The sequence below is a fragment of the Nomascus leucogenys genome, chromosome 5 (assembly GCF_006542625.1).
Source record: "Nomascus leucogenys isolate Asia chromosome 5, Asia_NLE_v1, whole genome shotgun sequence".
Taxonomy (NCBI): Eukaryota; Metazoa; Chordata; class Mammalia; order Primates; family Hylobatidae; genus Nomascus; species Nomascus leucogenys.
Genome location: NC_044385.1, coordinates 3573094 through 3591451, shown reverse-complemented (window position 1 = coordinate 3591451; position 18358 = coordinate 3573094). Strand labels below are relative to the sequence as shown.

At 39.5% G+C, this 18358-nt stretch overlaps 1 protein-coding gene and 1 pseudogene across 1 annotated transcript in view; one reads left to right on the top strand and one right to left on the bottom strand.

Annotated features, from left to right (window-relative positions):
* DESI2 (desumoylating isopeptidase 2) overlaps positions 1-18358 on the top strand; it is a 55341-nt gene that overhangs the window by 28562 nt on the left and 8421 nt on the right. Inside the window, exons 2-4 of the mRNA XM_003267332.4 lie at positions 6087-6159; positions 8730-8823; positions 11388-11529. Of these exons, the coding sequence (XP_003267380.1) occupies positions 6087-6159; positions 8730-8823; positions 11388-11529 (309 nt within the window). The remainder of the gene's footprint in view (positions 1-6086; positions 6160-8729; positions 8824-11387; positions 11530-18358) is intronic.
* On the bottom strand, positions 13904-14904 carry LOC115835124 (annotated as a pseudogene).

Genomic DNA, 18358 nt, shown 5'->3' with positions numbered 1-18358 from the left:
TGATTACACCATATTTTTCCATTGCAAAGGTATCTTTTTTCTTTGTTATTTAGGAAAAATAGTGGGGTTGGCAAGTGACATTGGTGCAAAAAATGGGGAGAAATGGCGGGGGAGAAGGAGGTGATACTTTGAGACAATGTGGATATCATTGTTAAACATTAAACAGCCTTTCTTCTAATGGTTTTATCATCCATGATCTTTGCCTGACTCAACTGGTGGCAACAAAATGGTGATTGCCTAATTTTGCCCTTTCGTCTACTTGTACTAGCTGGCTTTCTTCTATTAAAAAAAGAGCTTCCCTCCTTTTCCTTTTTTTTTTTTTTTTTTTTTAAGTACTACTGTGGACTCTGAGATAGTCTTTTTATTCAATATACTATAGTCCATTATCATTATTCTTTTTGATGTTCACCTTTTCCCATCGTTGACTAATGAAAACTGCTTTAGGCCAGCTTCACTATAATCTTGACATATGTCCATCATTCTTTGAGCAATTCTCACCTTACACGTTTTTGCCCTAACTTGGAATCAACCATTTCTCCAGAGTCCTGATTCCTTTTAGGAAGAGAAACCAAGATCTGGACAGTATGTTCATTGCTTCTACTTCAGTGGGCAAGCTAGGTAATAATATATATTCTTTATGAGTTTATACAGATGCCTCCTGTTACAATCCAGTACCACAGGCTTCTTCCATTCCATTTCCTCTTCCTTGTTTTTATCTCCCTCTACTACCTTGACAACTCTGGTTCCCACCATCAGTATATGTACTCACTTGCTCTGTACTAGAGCATAGCAGTCCCCAACCTTTTTGGCGTCAGGGACTAGTTTCGTGGAAGACAATTTTGCCATGGACCTGGGGCGGGGGAGGGAGGATGGTTTCAAGATGAAACTGTTCCACCTCAGATCATCAGGCATTTGTTAGATTCTCATAAGGAACGTACAACCTAGATCTCTTGCATCCACAACTGCCCACCTCTTGCTACATACGTGTCCTGTGGTACATACAAATAGTCTTGGAATTACACCAGTACCACTATGAACAACACGTCTCAGTTTGAGATTTCTTTGCACTTCCTTTTGTCCTTAGTATATATCTCAGTAAGGGTATATAGACAGAATACTATATTCAGAAGTTAATTTTTTTTATTTTCTGTGTGATTATCAATTTGATACACAGCTAGGTTCATTTGTTTTTGCTTGACTTCAGTTTTGAGGTGTACTTCTGTTTCCAGAATTGGTTCCTTCTGGTGGGTTCTTGGTCTCACTGACTTCAAGAATGAAGCTGTGGACCCTCACGGTGAGTGTTAAGTTCTTAAAGATGGTGTGTCAGGAGTTTGTTCCTTCAGATGTTCAGATGTGTCCAGAGTTTCTCCCTTCCAGTGGGTTCGTGGTCTCGCTGACTTCAGGAATGAAGCCGCAGACCCTTGTGGTTAGTGTTACAGCTCATAAAGGTAGTGCGGACCCAAAGAGTGAGCAGCAGCAAGATTTACTGTGAAGAGCGAAAAGAACAAAGTTTCCACAGCATGGAAGGGGACCTGAGCAGGTTGCTGCTGCTGGCTTGGGTGGCCAGCTTTTATTCCCTTATTTGGCCACACCCACATCCCACTGATTGGTCTATTTTACAGAGCGCTGATTGGTGTGTTTTTACAGAGTGCTGATTGGTGCATTTACAATCCTCTAGCTAGACAGAAAAGTTCTCCAAGTCCCCACCTGACCCAGGAAGTCCAGCTGGCTTCACTTCTCACTTCTTTTTCTGTTTTAAAGTTTAACTTTGTGAAAAACATTTACGTCCTTCAAATGTCAAAACTATATATGAAAAGATATCCCAGGAAGTCTCCTATCTCTTTCCCTTTCATCCACATCTGGTAGGTAACTATTTTCGTGATTTTCTGGTTTTTTCTTCTTTTTCTTTTCTGCAAAAAAATCGATATTTGCATATGACAGAACACAAACTTTTTCGATAAATAACCAGATAGTAAATATTTTGGTTATCTATCACACTTAACTCTGCCATTGTGGCATAAAGGCCACATAGACAATTTGCAAACAAATGAGCGTGGCTGTGTTCCAATAAAACGTTATTTGCAAAGACAGGTTGGGGGCCAGATTTGGTCTGCAGTTGCTGGCTGTAAGATGTAGATGCAGACATTCTTATACAAAAGCATGTATATAGTGTACTGTCAAAAAAAAAAAAAAAAACTCAGTGATATTTGTTAAAGCATAGTAAGGCAAACTCTTTTCAAGACCATTGTGATAGGTAGAGGGGCCATGGCAATGGGATTTTGCAGTGGAGTAGAGAGACTGTGTTCAACTCCAAACACAGCATGGGCAAATGAGAATTTGCAGCCAGGGAGCAGGGTGGAGGGTCAGTGGATGGAAAATTTCTAAGAGGAAACATTAGGGATCGGGGGGTTCTGGCTAAACCAACCTAACACATTTCCTAGTGAAGATATGCCAGGGTAATCTGACATCACCAGGGGGGTGGTGGAGGGTGAAGAACCTGACCAGATATGGAGGCGATGAGATAGCAAGGGTTGGGGGGTTCTTGCTGAGCTGAATTAGCAAGATTCTTTGCTAAAACCTGATTTTACAGGTACGTGTACACATGGGCCTAGGAGAAGGTTCAGGAGTCTAAGTCTTTGCCATATATTATTATTTTTTTCTTTTTTTGAGACAGAGTCTCGCTCTGTCACCCAGGCTGGAGTGCGGTGGCGCGATCTCGGCTCACTGCAAGCTCTGCCTCCTGGGTTCACGCCATTCTCCTGCCTCAGCCTCTCTACTAAAAATACAAAAAATTAGCCAGGCGTGGTGGCCAGGATGATCTTGATCTCCTGACCTTGTGATCCGCCTGCCTCAGCCTGCCAAAGTGCTGGGATTACAGGTGTCAGCCACCGCGCCCAGCCTTTTGCCATATATTATTTTGCAACTTGCTTTTGTTTCCCTAACAAATATATCCTGGAAATTACTTCCTCTTCCTCTTAGTTCCTCAAGAGCATCACCCCTCCCCCAACAGTTTTTGATTTTTTTTTTTTAGAGACAGGGTCTCACTTTGTTGCCCTGGCTGGAGTGCAGTGGTGTGATCATAGCTCACTGCAGCCTCGAACTCCTGGGCTCAGTTCTCCCACCTCAGCCTCCCAAGTAGCTAGGACCACAGTTACCTGGCTAATTTTTTTTTTTTTTTTTTTTAAGAGATTGGGTCTCCCTGTGTTGCCCAGGGGGGTCTTGAACTCCTGGCCTCAAGCTGTCGTCCCGCCTCAACCTCCCAAAGTACTGGGATTACAGGTGTGAGCCACCACACTGAGCCCTTCCGCTCCTTTTATGGCTAAAGAGTATTCCATTATATAGATATATCATAGTTTATGTAACTAGGACCCTATAAATGAACATTTAGGCTGTTGTCAACATTTTACTAACATAAATAATACTGCAGTTAATAGTCTTATGCTTATGATTTTTTATATGTGCAACCTATTCTCTTACTATAGTATAAAGATTCAAATAAATAAAAACCTGTTAAACTAAGATAATAGCATTTTACTTTAAAATGACATTTTTAACTATAAAAGTAATACTCTTTATCAAATTTAGAAAAACAATCCTGAATGTATGGAGCTAAAACTGAAAGTATTGCATTATAGTCCTCCACTCCCACCCTAGCCACATGTACTCCTCTCCCCCAAATTGTTAACAGTTAAACACAGGTGCTTCAGACCTTTCTTTTGTTGCAATTGGTGGTCGTTTGATTTTGTCATCCCGTACTTAACATGTAAGTATATCCTCAGGCTAACTTATTTTTCAAAAATGTGATCATGCTACACATAATATATTATGACTTGATCTTTTTATTTTATGTGGTTTTTAAATATCTATCGAGTTACCTCATTCTTTTTTCTTTTTTTAAAAAAACTCTCAGCTAATTTTCCCAAGTCAACCTTATTCTTTTTTTGACTGATAGTTTATAATATGAATGTACCATAATTAGCTATTTCTCTATTGATGTTTAGACTTCAGTTTTTTAGCATTGTAGACAACTACAGCTAATATCCTGGGACACACCTTTGCATATGTACTAGTTTTTCTATAGAATTGATTCCAGAAGGTGAAATGGTTAAGTCACTTTCATTGATTTTCACTTGTGCAATGTCTTCTTCACACCCTTCCCATTACCCAGTATTAGCAGTATCTTTAATATTTGCCAATCTGATGGATAAAAGAAGGATGGTACCTCATTGTTTTAATTAGTATTTTTCTGTTTGCTACTGAGATTGTTCAGGTTCTTTGGCCACTAATTTCTTTTTTTTTTAATGGAGCTTTTATTTACAAGTATACTCATATCTGAACTTTTGCTGCCCAAACTCTGGGATTAAATAGATTTGGGTAAATGTTTTGAAGAATCCTTACTGTATGTAATCTTACTACTCTCCTTTCAAAATCAAATTGATTCACATAAAAAAATGTATCCTTCATTTCCTAACTTGCCATCCAAATTCTGGCTCTCCAAAATCAGGAACTCAAAAAATTCAGATCGACGGGGATACTTACATTCTCATATGAATCTTTGTTATATCTACACAGATTCTCTCTTCTTGCGTATTATCTTTTTATCTTGTTTTTATGTAGTTTTATAAAATAAAAAGTTGTACATTTTTATGTAGAATATCTGTTGATATTTTCCTCTATAAATTCTAGAATTTTGCTTTACTTAGGTTGTCTTTTCCCACTTAAAATTTTTTAAACTCTATTTCCTTCTATCCATATATAGTTATTTTTAGACACACTAGAATTTTTAGGTACATGAAATGTGTGCATAATCAATTTTGTCAACGTGTTTTTAGTAATTCATACTTTGTCATTAATTTTAAATATCTCCTTTATCATATATCAAATTCTTATATATACAAGGGTCTGTACCAGCATCTGTTCCTGCAACAGTGCCATATTGTTTTAATGACTATTTCAATTTCTAGATGGGAAAATTCCTGTTCTTTTTCATACATTTATTTATGATTGCTTAATTATTCTTCCAGGTACATTTTATTTTATTTTTATCCACCCTCTGCCCCAAGTACATTTTAGAAAAAAACACAACTGACTTGTTCATTTATGCTTCTTCCAGCAATGCATGAGAATGTGTGTAGGTCTGGAAAAGACTGGCTAGGGGTCTGGAGCCAAGGTTAAGACTTGAATAAACCTAGAACAATTAAAGATAAATTATCTGTCCCCTAACGTGGGAGAAATCCAATAGGTTTGTAACACTTTTGAGTGTTACCTAAGTGTTTAGTGAGCTCTTAACTCATTTACCTTTTTCTCGGTTTAACCCCCTCCACTTCACCTTTTTTAACCCCTTTCACAGTCATTTCCTGTAATTTCTTATCATATAATCCATGTACATCCTCTTCCCCCTTCCTGGCATTTCTGTCCATCCCCATAGGCCCCATGGCCCAGTTTTCTTACCGGGAAATCTGATTTGTTCCTAAAGACTCAGTTCAGATATTACCTTTTCTGGGAGGTTTTTGTTCATGCTAATGGTAAGAAGTAAGAATGTTGTTCTAATCTTTGTGCATTATTTATTCCTATATTATTACCATTATCAAACTTTGAGCTGAATCAGGACACATGATACATGCCATAAATGTTTGTTGAAAAAGAATAAAATATTTCTGCTTTCAGGGAGCTCACCAAAGAATAAGAAGAAAAGCTTAGGATAGGAGAAAAATACATATGAAAGCACGCTGTGTGTGTGTGTGTGGTGTGTGTGTGTGTGTGTGTGTGTGTTTAAGTCACTAACAGCAGAGCTCTTATATAATCTCTCCCCCCCCACCCCACAAACTGATGAAGCTTTTAATTGTATTGGTTGCCCTATAAGCCTTAGATAATGTGCTTATACTCAAATTTCGACAATCATTTTGACCCAGGAAGGCATTCCAGATGTAGTACAGGCAAAGGCACAGAGGCACAGGGATAGGACCAAATGGATCATTATCATGGGAGTTTCAGAGTGAAAGATTAGGGGAGTAGTCACTTCTGTAGTGTGGAGTTGAGTTGTAAATGAACAGGTATTCTGAATCTTTCCTTTCTTTTTTTCTTAGTATTGGATGAACGAATATACCTCATCCATTGGAATTGGAGTTTTTCATTCAGGAATTGAAGTCTATGGCAGAGGTATGTGTACACACAGTCTAAATATACTCTTTGAAGATTTTGTACTTTAAAAGAGTTGCAAAATCATAACTATAGGTCTTTCTCTTTTTTTAACCACTTCCATATGTTATTACAGAAAGTAGAAGAAAATCTCCCTATATTCATTTATACTGCGTTTTGGAAAAATGCCCAAAGTAGAATGTATTTGGGGAGAAAGTACTCAAAATACAAGAGTATACATTCATTTCATTCACTTTATTCTAAATACTATGTTTTAAAAATTATTTTCCTTTTGTGATTGTCATAAAATGACAGTTTGTTCTGTTCTCATATATATTGGAGCTCCTAAGAAACCTTGCACTTCGAAAATAGCATGATAAAAACAATAATTTTGGTTGGAAAGGTTGGTGCTAGAAAGTGTCAGACTTGAAATACCGGTTTCCTGAGGGAATTTCAGTAATAAATTTGGTTTGTAGACCTATGCGTCTTATAGAATCTCTAAGTTTTTGAAGTCGAAAAACATTGCTGAGCAAATCCTGCCGTGATTACATCTAATCATGCCCTTTGTCATTAACTCCCCCCTTTTCATTCTCCTTATCACCCTTTATTAGGATAAATATGTCAGGAGTCACTCAAACCAAGCAGCTGTGTTTTCAACAGTTTTTTTCCGCTATTCTAATTCCTACTCTTGATGCAAGATAATCTACCCCTGATCAAGTTGTAACTAATAGTAATGGTCTGCCTAAGACAGATCACATTGCTGATTTCATTCAATGTATCATTTTGAATTATAAACTAACCCTATAGCAGAAATGCCTTTGTTCGCTTCAGCTAGGCAGTCTTTGTGACCTCTTAAGAATATATTATTGCAGTCTACTCAGGGTTACCCCTGAACACTATACACCAGTTTTAACCAACATAAAGAAAAGACTCATTTACTTAAATGTGTCAGTATGGTGGTTATACTCTTTTTTATATTCCATTTTACCTGCTTCCAGGTGCAGTTTAGCATATTAAATGTTGGCTATAAAAATCTGCCATTTAAGCTCTATTTTACTTGAAAGTCTGCATCTACCAAATAATCCCAGGAAATACTGAGGGGCTCTTGCTGAAAGTTGCATGCTTGGGAGTATTGCTGTGGGTGGGATCATAGTCTGTGGGGTTACTCTTTTGGTTGATTTGGCTTTGCCAAATTTGCATGTGTATTTCTTGAATTTGTGTGATGTGTTACCGTTTTTAAAATGCCATCAGGTTGTGAACCACCTGATCATGGTGGGTTAGGTAAGGGCAGGTGGCATCTTCTCCATTTTTCAGCTGAAGAAACTGAGGCCCAAACTTGCTGGAAGTCATAATGCTAATAATTAACTAAAACTTGAACCCAAATGTTCTTGTATGCTAGTCCACGGCTCTATTATCTGCCTAATCATTGCTCCCCTTCATAAAATGATTTAGTAATAATTAGAAACATGTTTCAAAACATGTTCATGTAAATTTAGTAAAGCTAGAATCAAATATTAATATATTCCTGAAAATTAGTGATTGCTTTTTAAATAAAAGAATGGGTCTGTGACTTTCCTTACTATAATTGAGAAAGTTAAGAATCCAAATATAATCTTACCCTTTCCAACCTGATAATCTACAATATTTTGTAAAATTTTGTCACTAAAAAACTTTAAAAATTATATTTCAAAATAGCCACTTTATTTCTCAAACTACATCGTTGCTTTTTTTGGACAGGTCTGAATTAAAAGTAAATTTAGTATCTACCTGTTCTTTCCTGTGCTTTGTTCTAAGACCTTTTAAGGTATATTTTTAAAGTGATGAAGTTGATTTAAGCATGGTTTGGAATTCTTTAAATTTGTCTAGTAACACTTAGCCACTAAAATATCTAAGTGAAATAACAGAAAATTACAGGAATTTTTTATCTAAAATTATTCTCCATTTTGTTCTCCAGAGTTTGTATCTGATGTACATTTTGTATTGAATGTACAGTCAAAAAATAGTTTATCTTAGCTAAAAGACTTGCTGTGGAGATTGGATGGGAGGGTGGATGGGTATGTGTGTTAATTTGGCAGTTTATTTTTTTCTTAAATGAAGAGAATTGAGTAGTGTTTTAGGTTTGGTAATGTTCCACCCTACTCAAAGGTAAACCAGTAGTCTTTATCCCAGAAACCATGAAACTCGCTGTTACTAGACAGTTTCTCCAGTAAGATATGTGTTTGAAATTAGATCACTTTAATTTAGAAAGTGGCAAAACACCGAACTGACCACCTACCTAGATTGGCATGATATAGACATGCAGAGAGAACTGTATTTACCTTTGTGTGTTAGTCACTCTCTTTCTGCCATTATAAGAAAGGGAAATATGGCAGTCAAGAATATCTTTGAGTGTCTTCTGTTATTTGAGTTTCGGGTCTTTTGTGACAATTGTTTATACGAGTAATAGCTAAGTGAGATATTTGTGAAAGCATTTTATAAACTGAAAAATATTTAGATGGTGTCACTGTTATCCTCAATTATTAAAGCTAATTCAGCATTCTGGTTAAATTTTATGTGATACATACTAAAAATCATGAGTTTTCTCTTTTCAGAATTTGCTTATGGTGGCCATCCTTACCCCTTTTCTGGAATATTTGAAATTTCCCCAGGAAATGCTTCTGAACTAGGAGAAACATTTAAATTTAAGTAAGTAGGGAGGATAATTTTTATTACACTGTCTTAGGTGCCATAGTTTCTTTTCAGGTATACAGAATTCACTCTGTAAATCAAAACATACCCAAGAAGTTAAAAATGTCTCTTTGTTTTAATTGCTGACATTTTATATAACTCAGGTTTGCCTCAGGAAACTCATTTCTTTTCCTTTTTTTTTTTTTTTTTTTTTTTTTGAGCTGGAGTCTCACTCTGTCTCCCAGGCTGGAGAGAAGTGGCGTGATCTCAGCTCAGCTCAGCTCACTGCAGCGTCCGCCTTCTAGGTTCAAGTGATTCTCCTGCCTCAGGCTCCCAAGTAGCTGGGATTACAGGCGTGCGCCACGACGCCCGGCTAATTTTTGTATTTTTAGTAGAGACGGAGTTTCGCCATGTTGGCCAGGCTAGTCTTGAACTCCTGACCTCAGGTGATCCACCTGCCTCGGCCTCCCAAAGTGCTGGGATTACAGGCATGAGCCACAGCGCCCAGCCCAGGAAACTCCTTTCTAATGATTTCTTCCCCCTCAATCTCCTGTTTGAAAGGAGAAAAAGTTTTATTGTGACCTACCTAGCAAATTAAAAATGTCTTTATTGTCCCAATGAAAGGGACACTTTATACGTTTGAAATAATTAAACAATTGATTAGCGTAGAATCCATTGTTAAGGTACGTGTATTACATGTAATGATAAACCTAAAATATATGGATGTAAGTGTTCACTGGAGTCTTATGAGTAACAAAAAGCAGAATATAAATTTTTTTTATTTATACTTTAAGTTCTAGGGTACATGTGCACAACGTGCAGGTTTGTTACATAGGTATCCATGTGTCATATTGGTTTGCAGCACCCATCATCTCATCATTTACATTAGGTATTTCTCCTAATGCTATCCCTCCCCCAGGCCCCCTACCCCACGACAGGCCCCGGTGTGTGATGTTCCCTGCCCTGTGTCCAAGTGTTGTCATTGTTCAGTTCACACCTATGAGTGAGAACACACGGTGTTTGGTTTTCTGTCCTTGTGATAGTTTGCTGAGAATGAGAATATAAATGTTAATAATCAAATTTTCATTCCTTAATTGAGGTTTGTATTTAAAGTGATATTTAGGGCCGGGTGCAGTGGCTCACGCCTATAATCCCAGCACTTTGGGAGGCCAAGGCAGGCGGATCACCTGAGGTCAGGAGTTCGAGATCAGCCTGGGCAACACAGTGAAACCCCATCTCTACTAAAAATACAAAATTAGGCGGGCATGGTGGCACATGCCTGTAATCCCAGCTACTCGGGAGGCTGAGGCAGGAGAATCGCTTGAACCTGGGAGGTGGAGGATGCGGTGAGCTGAGGTCGCGCCATTGCACTCCAGCCTGGGCAACAAGAGTAAATCTCCATCTCACAAAAAAAAAAAAAAGGGATATTTAGAATGTGAGTTTCAAGGAGCTTTAAACTTCTGGGCCTATAACAGATGGCTTGCCAAGTGAAAAATAGACAGTGAAATGAGGTTCCAACATTAAACTTCAGTAGAGAGCTACACATTAAGCCCTCTACTGAGTTCATAGTTCTCTTAGCCTATCACTGAATTGAAAGCTTTTCGCACATAAGTGCTATGATACCATCCTGAATCCACTCCTTTGGGCTCTCTTTTGGCAAGACTACTTGATAAAAGGATTTTCTAAGTATTTTCAGGTTTCTTGGATGCCTAACTTTTATCTGACTAAAATTCCACTTTCTCTTAGATAATGTCTGTCGCCTTTCCAAGGTAGTAGTTTGGAGTCCTTTTTATTTGTGTTTGTTTGTTTAGAGATGGAGTCTTGCTCTGTCACCCTGGCTGGAGTGCAGTGGTACGATCTTGGCTCACTGCAACCTCCGCCTCCTGCGTTCAAGCGATTCTGCCGCCTCAGCCTCCCGAGTAGCTGGGATTACAGGCACTTGCCATCATGCCCGACTAATTTTTGTATTTTTGTAGAGACGGGGTTTCATCATGTTTCCCAGGCTGGTCTCGAACTCCTGACCTCAGGTGATCTGCCCACCTTGGCCTCCCAAAGTGCTGGAATTACAGGCGTGAGCCACCACACCCGGCCAGGGTCCTTCTTTTTAAAAAATGTTTAGTCAGGTTTGACGGTTTGTCTCATTGCAGCACAGTGACAGATAACTTAAAAGTTTGTTTCTAGGTGAGATTATGGCCACCCCTTAAATGGCAAGTGAAATTATGCAGGAATATTTGCAGCATGGATCTGGTTCTCTAATAATACAACTGCTAATACAATAGTTGTGAAAATAACTGTAATATTACATATTACATAAGGACATATATTTCATAAAGAAAATGACTTGTGCTTTTGTAGTATTCATAGGTAATATACTTAAGAGTTTATTGCAGAAAAGTAGAAACTAAAATAGGACTTTTAAAGTATCTTGTTTCACTTTTAGTCTTGTTACAGTAACCCTGATTTGTTATGTCAATCATAATATTCCTGGAAATAAGCAAGTATTTAAACATGCGTTTTATAAATATTTGACACAACTATGTCCTTATTTTTCTTTCTCTTTTTTTTTCTTTTTGTTCTTTAAGAGAAGCTGTTGTTTTAGGGAGCACGGACTTCCTAGAAGATGATATAGAAAAAATTGTAGAAGAACTGGGAAAAGAATACAAAGGCAATGCTTATCATTTAATGCATAAAAACTGCAATCATTTTTCTTCAGCTTTATCAGAGGTAAACTAAATTTTATCCTAAAAGTTCTTCAAATAAATATTTGCTATCCCACTATACTTGATATCCCACTATATTCGATCTTGATTCATTTCTTTTCTGATTTTTTGTGTTGTATGAAATATGGTATTGTATTTCAATCTTGTATGAATGACCTTTCCAGAGTTGGTAACTTGAGAGTCTGCACAGTTTTAAATGGTAATTCTATTCATTACTTTGCAGTAGGTAGAGAGTAAGTACAAATAATGGTCCCTTCTTACGCTATTTTATTATAACCTGAAACTTCCACTTTAAAAAAGTAAATGCCTAGACACTTCTGCTTCTTAGCCACTAAGGTTTCTCCTTTGCTGAATTTTTTTTTCTGGCTCTTATTAATAAGTAATTCGTGTCTTCCATCTTGAAATTTTCTTCTGCTAACATAACACATAGGCACTTACTTGCCTTCTCAATTCTTGAATCCCAAGCAGAAGATCAAAACTAGGTCAAAATTAAAGAACCATAAAAAGAAAATGGAGGAAAGAAATTAAAAAGATTATAAAATAAGATCTAGAGAATTGGCACTTGAAACAGCTTCCCAGCTTTCTGATTCTTAGCAGATGGTTGCCGTGGCAGCATCTAGGTACCACAGAAATTGTGAAGGGTGTAAAGGAGAAAACGAGCTGCTATTTCAGTGACCTCCTCTGCAGAAGTGCTCAGTTCCTTGGCCCTTTTTACTTCCCTCATGGCTTCTACAATACAGTTTTCAAACAACTCTTACAGACTGTTACCGTGCTACTCAAAGTGTGTTTCATGGACCAGCAGCATCAGCATCTCCTAGAAATTTGTGAGATATGTATTATCTCTGCCCCACCAGAGATATACTGAATGCAAATCTTCATTTTAACAAGATCCCCAGATGACTCATACAAACGTAAAAGTTCAAGAAACACCTCTAGTCTAGCGGATGCATCAGTACCATAGAAGTGACCTAGTCAATTTTCAGGCAAGGGGGAAGGTAGTTCTGAGCTTTCTTGACCCCAGATATTACATTTGTATGGAATGCTTTCAAAGATCTATTGAGTGCTAAAATTGGTGGAGAAATAGACAGCATCCTAATCCACTCTTATTTTTCAGACGAGGAAACAGACCCCAATTGGGAAAATGACTTATCAAAGATTGTCATGGAGCATTCAAACTAGACCTGACTTCTTACTCCAGTGCTTATTATATTTTATCATTACTTCCTCTGGTTCTAATTTATTCTGTCCTTCAAAAACATTAAGAACATTATTGAGCATCTATACCACCATATCAGCCCTGGTCTAACCCCAAAACCATGTCCCATTTGGGGCCCAAAGAGCAATTCTGGATGTCCCTGGAGCCATCTATGTAGGCCACAGTTTTTATGCTTTTCCCCATATGAGTGCTGAATTGTTCTTTTTTTTTTTTTTTTTTTTTTTTTTTTGAGATGGAGTTTTGCTCTTTGTTGCCCAGGCTGGAGTGCAGTGGCACCATCTCGGCTCACCACAACCTCTGCCTCCCAGGTTCAAGCGATTCTCCTGCCTCAGCCTCCCGAGTAGCTGGGACTATAGGCATGCGCCACCACGCCCGGCTAATTTTGTATTTTTAGTAGAGGCGGGGTTTCTCCATGTTGGTCAGGCTGGTCTCGAACTCCCGACCTCAAGTGATCCACCTGCCTCAGCCTCCCAAAGTGCTGGGATTACAGGTGTGAGCCACGGCGCCTGGCCTAGTGCTGAATTGTTAAGCTGGGAGACCCAGAAGTTAAGTGACTTGACCCAAGGTTACCTAGCCTGTTAGTGGCAGTGCTGGAACTAGAATTCTGGATAGTGAGAGATAAGGAGCTATTTTAATAAAATATGGTATATATTCCATTAAATGGAAATATCAGCTCTTGCCTCTTGTGAAATGTAAAAGCTACCTTTGGAATTTGAAATGATAGATGCAACTCCCATATAACGAGGACAAGCAAATTGATATTAGGCACTCTCATGAAAAGTAAAACTGGCATGCTTTTATATCTTTGACAACATGATGTGGAGACGTACGTCATATAACCAGTTGCAAATAAGCAAAATCATCACTATGTTAATAATTGATTGTTGATATATGTACTTTTCTGTTAATATTGTTCTTAAAAATTCTAAGAATTATCATTTAACACCATAATGTTATCAGTTCCGATGCTTCCTCTACAGCAGGGATTAGCAAACTACTATAGCTTGACCTTTGAACCAACACCAGCGTGTCATCTGTCCTTGTACAGCCTGCAGGCTGAAATGGTTTTTACATTCTTTCTAAGGATTGAAAAAAGCCAAAAGAGTACTATATGGGTGACATGTATAAATTATGTAAAGTTCAAACTTCAGTATTCATAAAGTTTTTTTTTTAACCAGAACATTTATTGCATTACTAATCGTTGAAATTCTTCAGATGAACTGGATGCTGCAGCAGCTGCCCTCTTGGGTTTAGGTGTTGTTCCTTCACGGAATCTGTGCCTGAATCTGCGGTCTACAATTTTTAGGTGCCTCATTCGACCAGTCCCCAGTCCCGGTGGTATTTTGTCTTTTAGCCTTGGCACTGCAGTTATACTTTCTCTTGCGCTTGGCGGGGTAGCCACATTTGCCACAGGTCAACTTCTGAAGGTGGTAGGCCTTAGAGCCACAGCAGTGGCACGTGTGCATCTTATTGCGATGCTTTCCAAACGATGTTGCCGCCTTCGTCACCTTGCTTCTGCGGCTAAGACCAGAGAGATTCATTAAGTTTTATTAGAACATAGCCATGCTTATTTACCTGTTTCCTTGACTGCTTTCCAGCTGCAGTGGCAGAGTTGAGTAGTTGCAGCAAACATTTATGGCCTATAAAGCCCAAAATATTTATTGTTTGACCTTTAACAGAAAAAGTTTGCCAGCCTCTACTCTGCAAGATAGGTCCCTTCGAATTGGGTGCTAATTGGCTTAAACATTGAGGAAACGTTACCTTACAAAACAAGTCCAGAATAAGGCAGGCTCCATTCCAATGTGGTCAGTGTCTCAACTGTGAGTGTCATAGGGATGTAAGGTCTTTATTCATTTCACTAAGCTGCCATCCTTGGGATGTTGGCCCTACCAGCAGGCCAGCTCCCTTTATGGTTTTCAGATAGAGGTAACAATTTTAGCACAACAACCAGAGGAAGACTATGTCTCTCTCCCTTTGGAAACAGTGAAACTCTTTCTGGAACTCCCTTTTCCCTACCCTTCCAAAAGCAGCCATGTTTTACAGCCAGAATTGTGTCAGATGCCTAATTGTGAACCAGTCACTAGCAAAAGGACTGGCATTACCATTACTAAATGCCACTCATCTAATCTAAATGTCTTTTTAAAATTAATATTTTCGGCCAGGCATGGTGGCTCACACCTGTAATCCCAGCACTTTCGGAGGCTGAGGTGGGGGGATCACAAGGTCAAGAGATCAAGACCATCCTGGCCAACATGTTGAAACCTTGTCTCTAACTAAAAATAAAAAAATTAGCTGGGCATGGTGGCAGGCACCTGTAATCCCAGCTACTCAGGAGGCTGAGGCAGGAGAATCGCTTGAACCCAGGAGGCAGAGGTTGCAGTGAACAGAGATGGTGCTGTTGCACTCCATCCTGGGCAACAAGAGCAAAACTCCGTCTCAAAAAAATAAGTAAAATTAATATTTTCAGTAGAAAATTCAAAACATAAAAGTAGAATAATATAATGAGCCCCTATATAACTGTCACTTAGATACCACTCCAGCCCCAAATTGTTTTCAAACAAATCTCAGATTTCATTTAGAGACAGGGTCTTGCTGTTGCCCAGGCTGGGGTGCAGTGGTGTGATCATAGTTCATTGCAGCTTGGAACTCAGGCACAAGTGATCCTCCTGCCTCAGCCTCCCAGGTAGCTGGAGCTACAGGCACATGCCACTATGTACAGCTTTTGTATTTTTTGTGAAGATGGAGTTGCATTATATTGCCCAGGCTGGTCTGGAACTCCTAGACTCAAGCAGTCCTCCCACCTCAGCCTCCCAAAATCCTGATTACCTGCATGAGCCATCGCACCTGGCCTAATTTCAATTATAAATATTTCACTCTGTATCTCTAAAAGATAAAGATTATTTTTAACATAACCACATTATGTCATCACTCCTAAAATTAACTCCAAAAATTATGTTATCACTCCACAAATTAACATTATTTCTTAATATTATCCAAATACACAACGTTCAGATTTCCCCAATTGTCATAATTTTTTAACAGTTAGTTTGAATCCAAATCTAAACAAAAGTTCATACAGCTGGTCACCCTGAGATACATTCCTCATAGAAAAGGCAAGATAGCTGGGCACAGTGGCTCACGCCTGTAATCCCAGCACTTTGGGAGGCTGAGGCGGGTAGGTTGCTTGAGCACGCAAGTTCAAGACCAGCTTGGGCAACATGGCAAAACCCCATCTACAAAAAATACAAAAATTAGCCAGGCATGGTGGTGTGTGCCTGTAGTCCCAGCTGCTTGGGAGGCTGAGGTGGGAGGATGGCTTAAGCCCAGGAGGCAGAGGTTGCAGTGAACCAAGATGGTACCACTGCACTCCAGCCTGGGTGATAGGGCAAGATAGATGCTTTTTTTTCCCCCTTGTTTTCAAAAAACAAGTTGGTTCCTGTACAGAAGAGTTAACTAACATCATAGGCCTAAAACTGCTGTCCTTAGAAAGGCCTGCCTGCAGGATTGGCCCTGAGCTGGCATCTACGAGCTTGGACTTCTGTAAGGTTCTCATCATTCCTAGAACTGAGAAGAGTGGCTCCCTTTGCCTAACCTGTTTGTACAACTTATTTGGTTTATGCTAAAAACCTGCTTTCCCTCTGGGACTCTGGGATTTTGGCAGAGGACGCCTGCATGACCAGCCCCCAATAAAAGTCTCAGGTACTGAGTCTGTAATGAAATTCTCTGGTAGACATTTCACATATGTTGTCACAGACCATTGCTGGGGGAATTAAGCGTGCACATCCTACCTGACTCTACTAGGAGAGGATCCTTGAAGCTTGTGCTTGCTTTCCTCTGGACTTCGCCCCACGCATATTTTCCTTTTGCTGATTTTGTTTTGTGTCTTTTTGTTGTAGTAAGTCATAGTCATGAGGATGCTATGCTGATTCCTGAGTCCTAGCAAATCACCAAAACGGGGCGGTTGTGGAGACCTTTGACTCACAGAAATATGACGAAAGGACTGGCCAGGCACAGTGGCTCACGCCTGTAGTCCCAGCACTTTGGGAGGTTGAGGCGGGCGGATCACTTGAGGTCAGGAGTTTGAGACCAGCCTGGCCAACTTGGTGAAACCCCATCTCTACCAAAAACATAAAAAATTAGCCTGGTGTGGTGGCACACACCTGTAATCCCAGCTACTCAGGAGGCGAGGTTGCAATGAGCCGAGATCGTGCCACTGCACTCCAGCCTGGGTGACAGAGGGAGCCTCTGTCTCAAAAAGGACTGAGAAAAGAAAGGATGAAATGGGTGGAGGTATGGTAAACCTTTGATGTCTGGATGGCTGCGGAGTTATCCATGATATGAAACAGCAGCTGAGCTGTTGCCTGTTATGAAAGGTAAAAGTTACCTGTCGAATTTCAGATGATAGATCCAACTCCAGGAGAACTGACTCACTAGATCACCTGGCTACTTTTGGCCATGCTGGTTACAGTGAGGAGAAAAAAGAAGTGTAGCCCAGGTAATACCTTCAGTTTTTGTTCTCTCCTCCCAGAAGAAAGAAAAAAGGCCCAAAAATTCCCAAAGATGAGCTTTGGTTGGGCCAAAAATGTTAAACGTTTATGGCACTGTTTCCTCACAAGTAGGAGGAAAAAAGGTTGAATCAGTTCTCAGGGCTGGAGCAAAGTAAAAAAGGGCAGGGGACATCCTTCAGTTGTTAGTCTGTCTGCACGCCCTCAACCCCATTCCAGATAGGGTCTCCTCCGCAACTGTAATATTAAACCTTTTGCTAAATTTACTGCAAGGGGTTGAATACATCTGCAGTGAGGAAGGTGCCGGGCCGGGGTGGGGCAGCGGGTGGGGGGTGGTTAATGGCCTTGTATTTTGCAGTTATCACATCTATGGATATATGATAGAAGTTGACGTAAAATGTTTTATGCTTGTAATGTCGCAGATGCTAGAGAAATTAGCTCAATAAGGCAATGCTGCAAAGAAAAAGTTAGTGGGACACAACTTCCTTGCTTTTTGCTGCTGTAGGATAGATGGAAATTTAAATCCTTTGTTGAAAGCAAAATATGTCTCACAGCTGATGATATTTACTATGATTTTTGCCCATTGGAGCCTCTGGAAAAAGGAAGACACACACTTTTAAACGTTTTTAAAGCAGTTTTTAATTGCAAGCGAGCTCATATAAAATCAGATGTCTGACCCTAGAGGCTGGTGATTTTCTAGCCTGAGGTGCATAATTTTGAGTGGGTCTTAGAAAGCACTTAGGAAAGCTTTGCTTTTTGCTTGGCCTTGGAAACATGACTGGCCCTTCAGCATCTCAGCTTTACCACTGCCAAAGAAAAGTCTCTGGCATGTTTTGGAATCCTGAATTCATAGATCCTAATTGCTTGGACTTGACACTTGAGCTAAAACTTGACATTGTCTCCTACACACTATTTCAGTCTTAGCACAAGCTGTGTTAAACTGAAAGAGATACAGGCTCAGGGAACAAGACTTCTCCTTGGGGATCAAGGCAGATTTAGGATACCCCTCTGTGGGGCTCTTCACTATAAAAACATGGATGTCGACGGAACTACGTGGATTATCACAGGTGTCCACGGGAACCGGCTTCTCTGGTGGGACCATACGAAGTCGA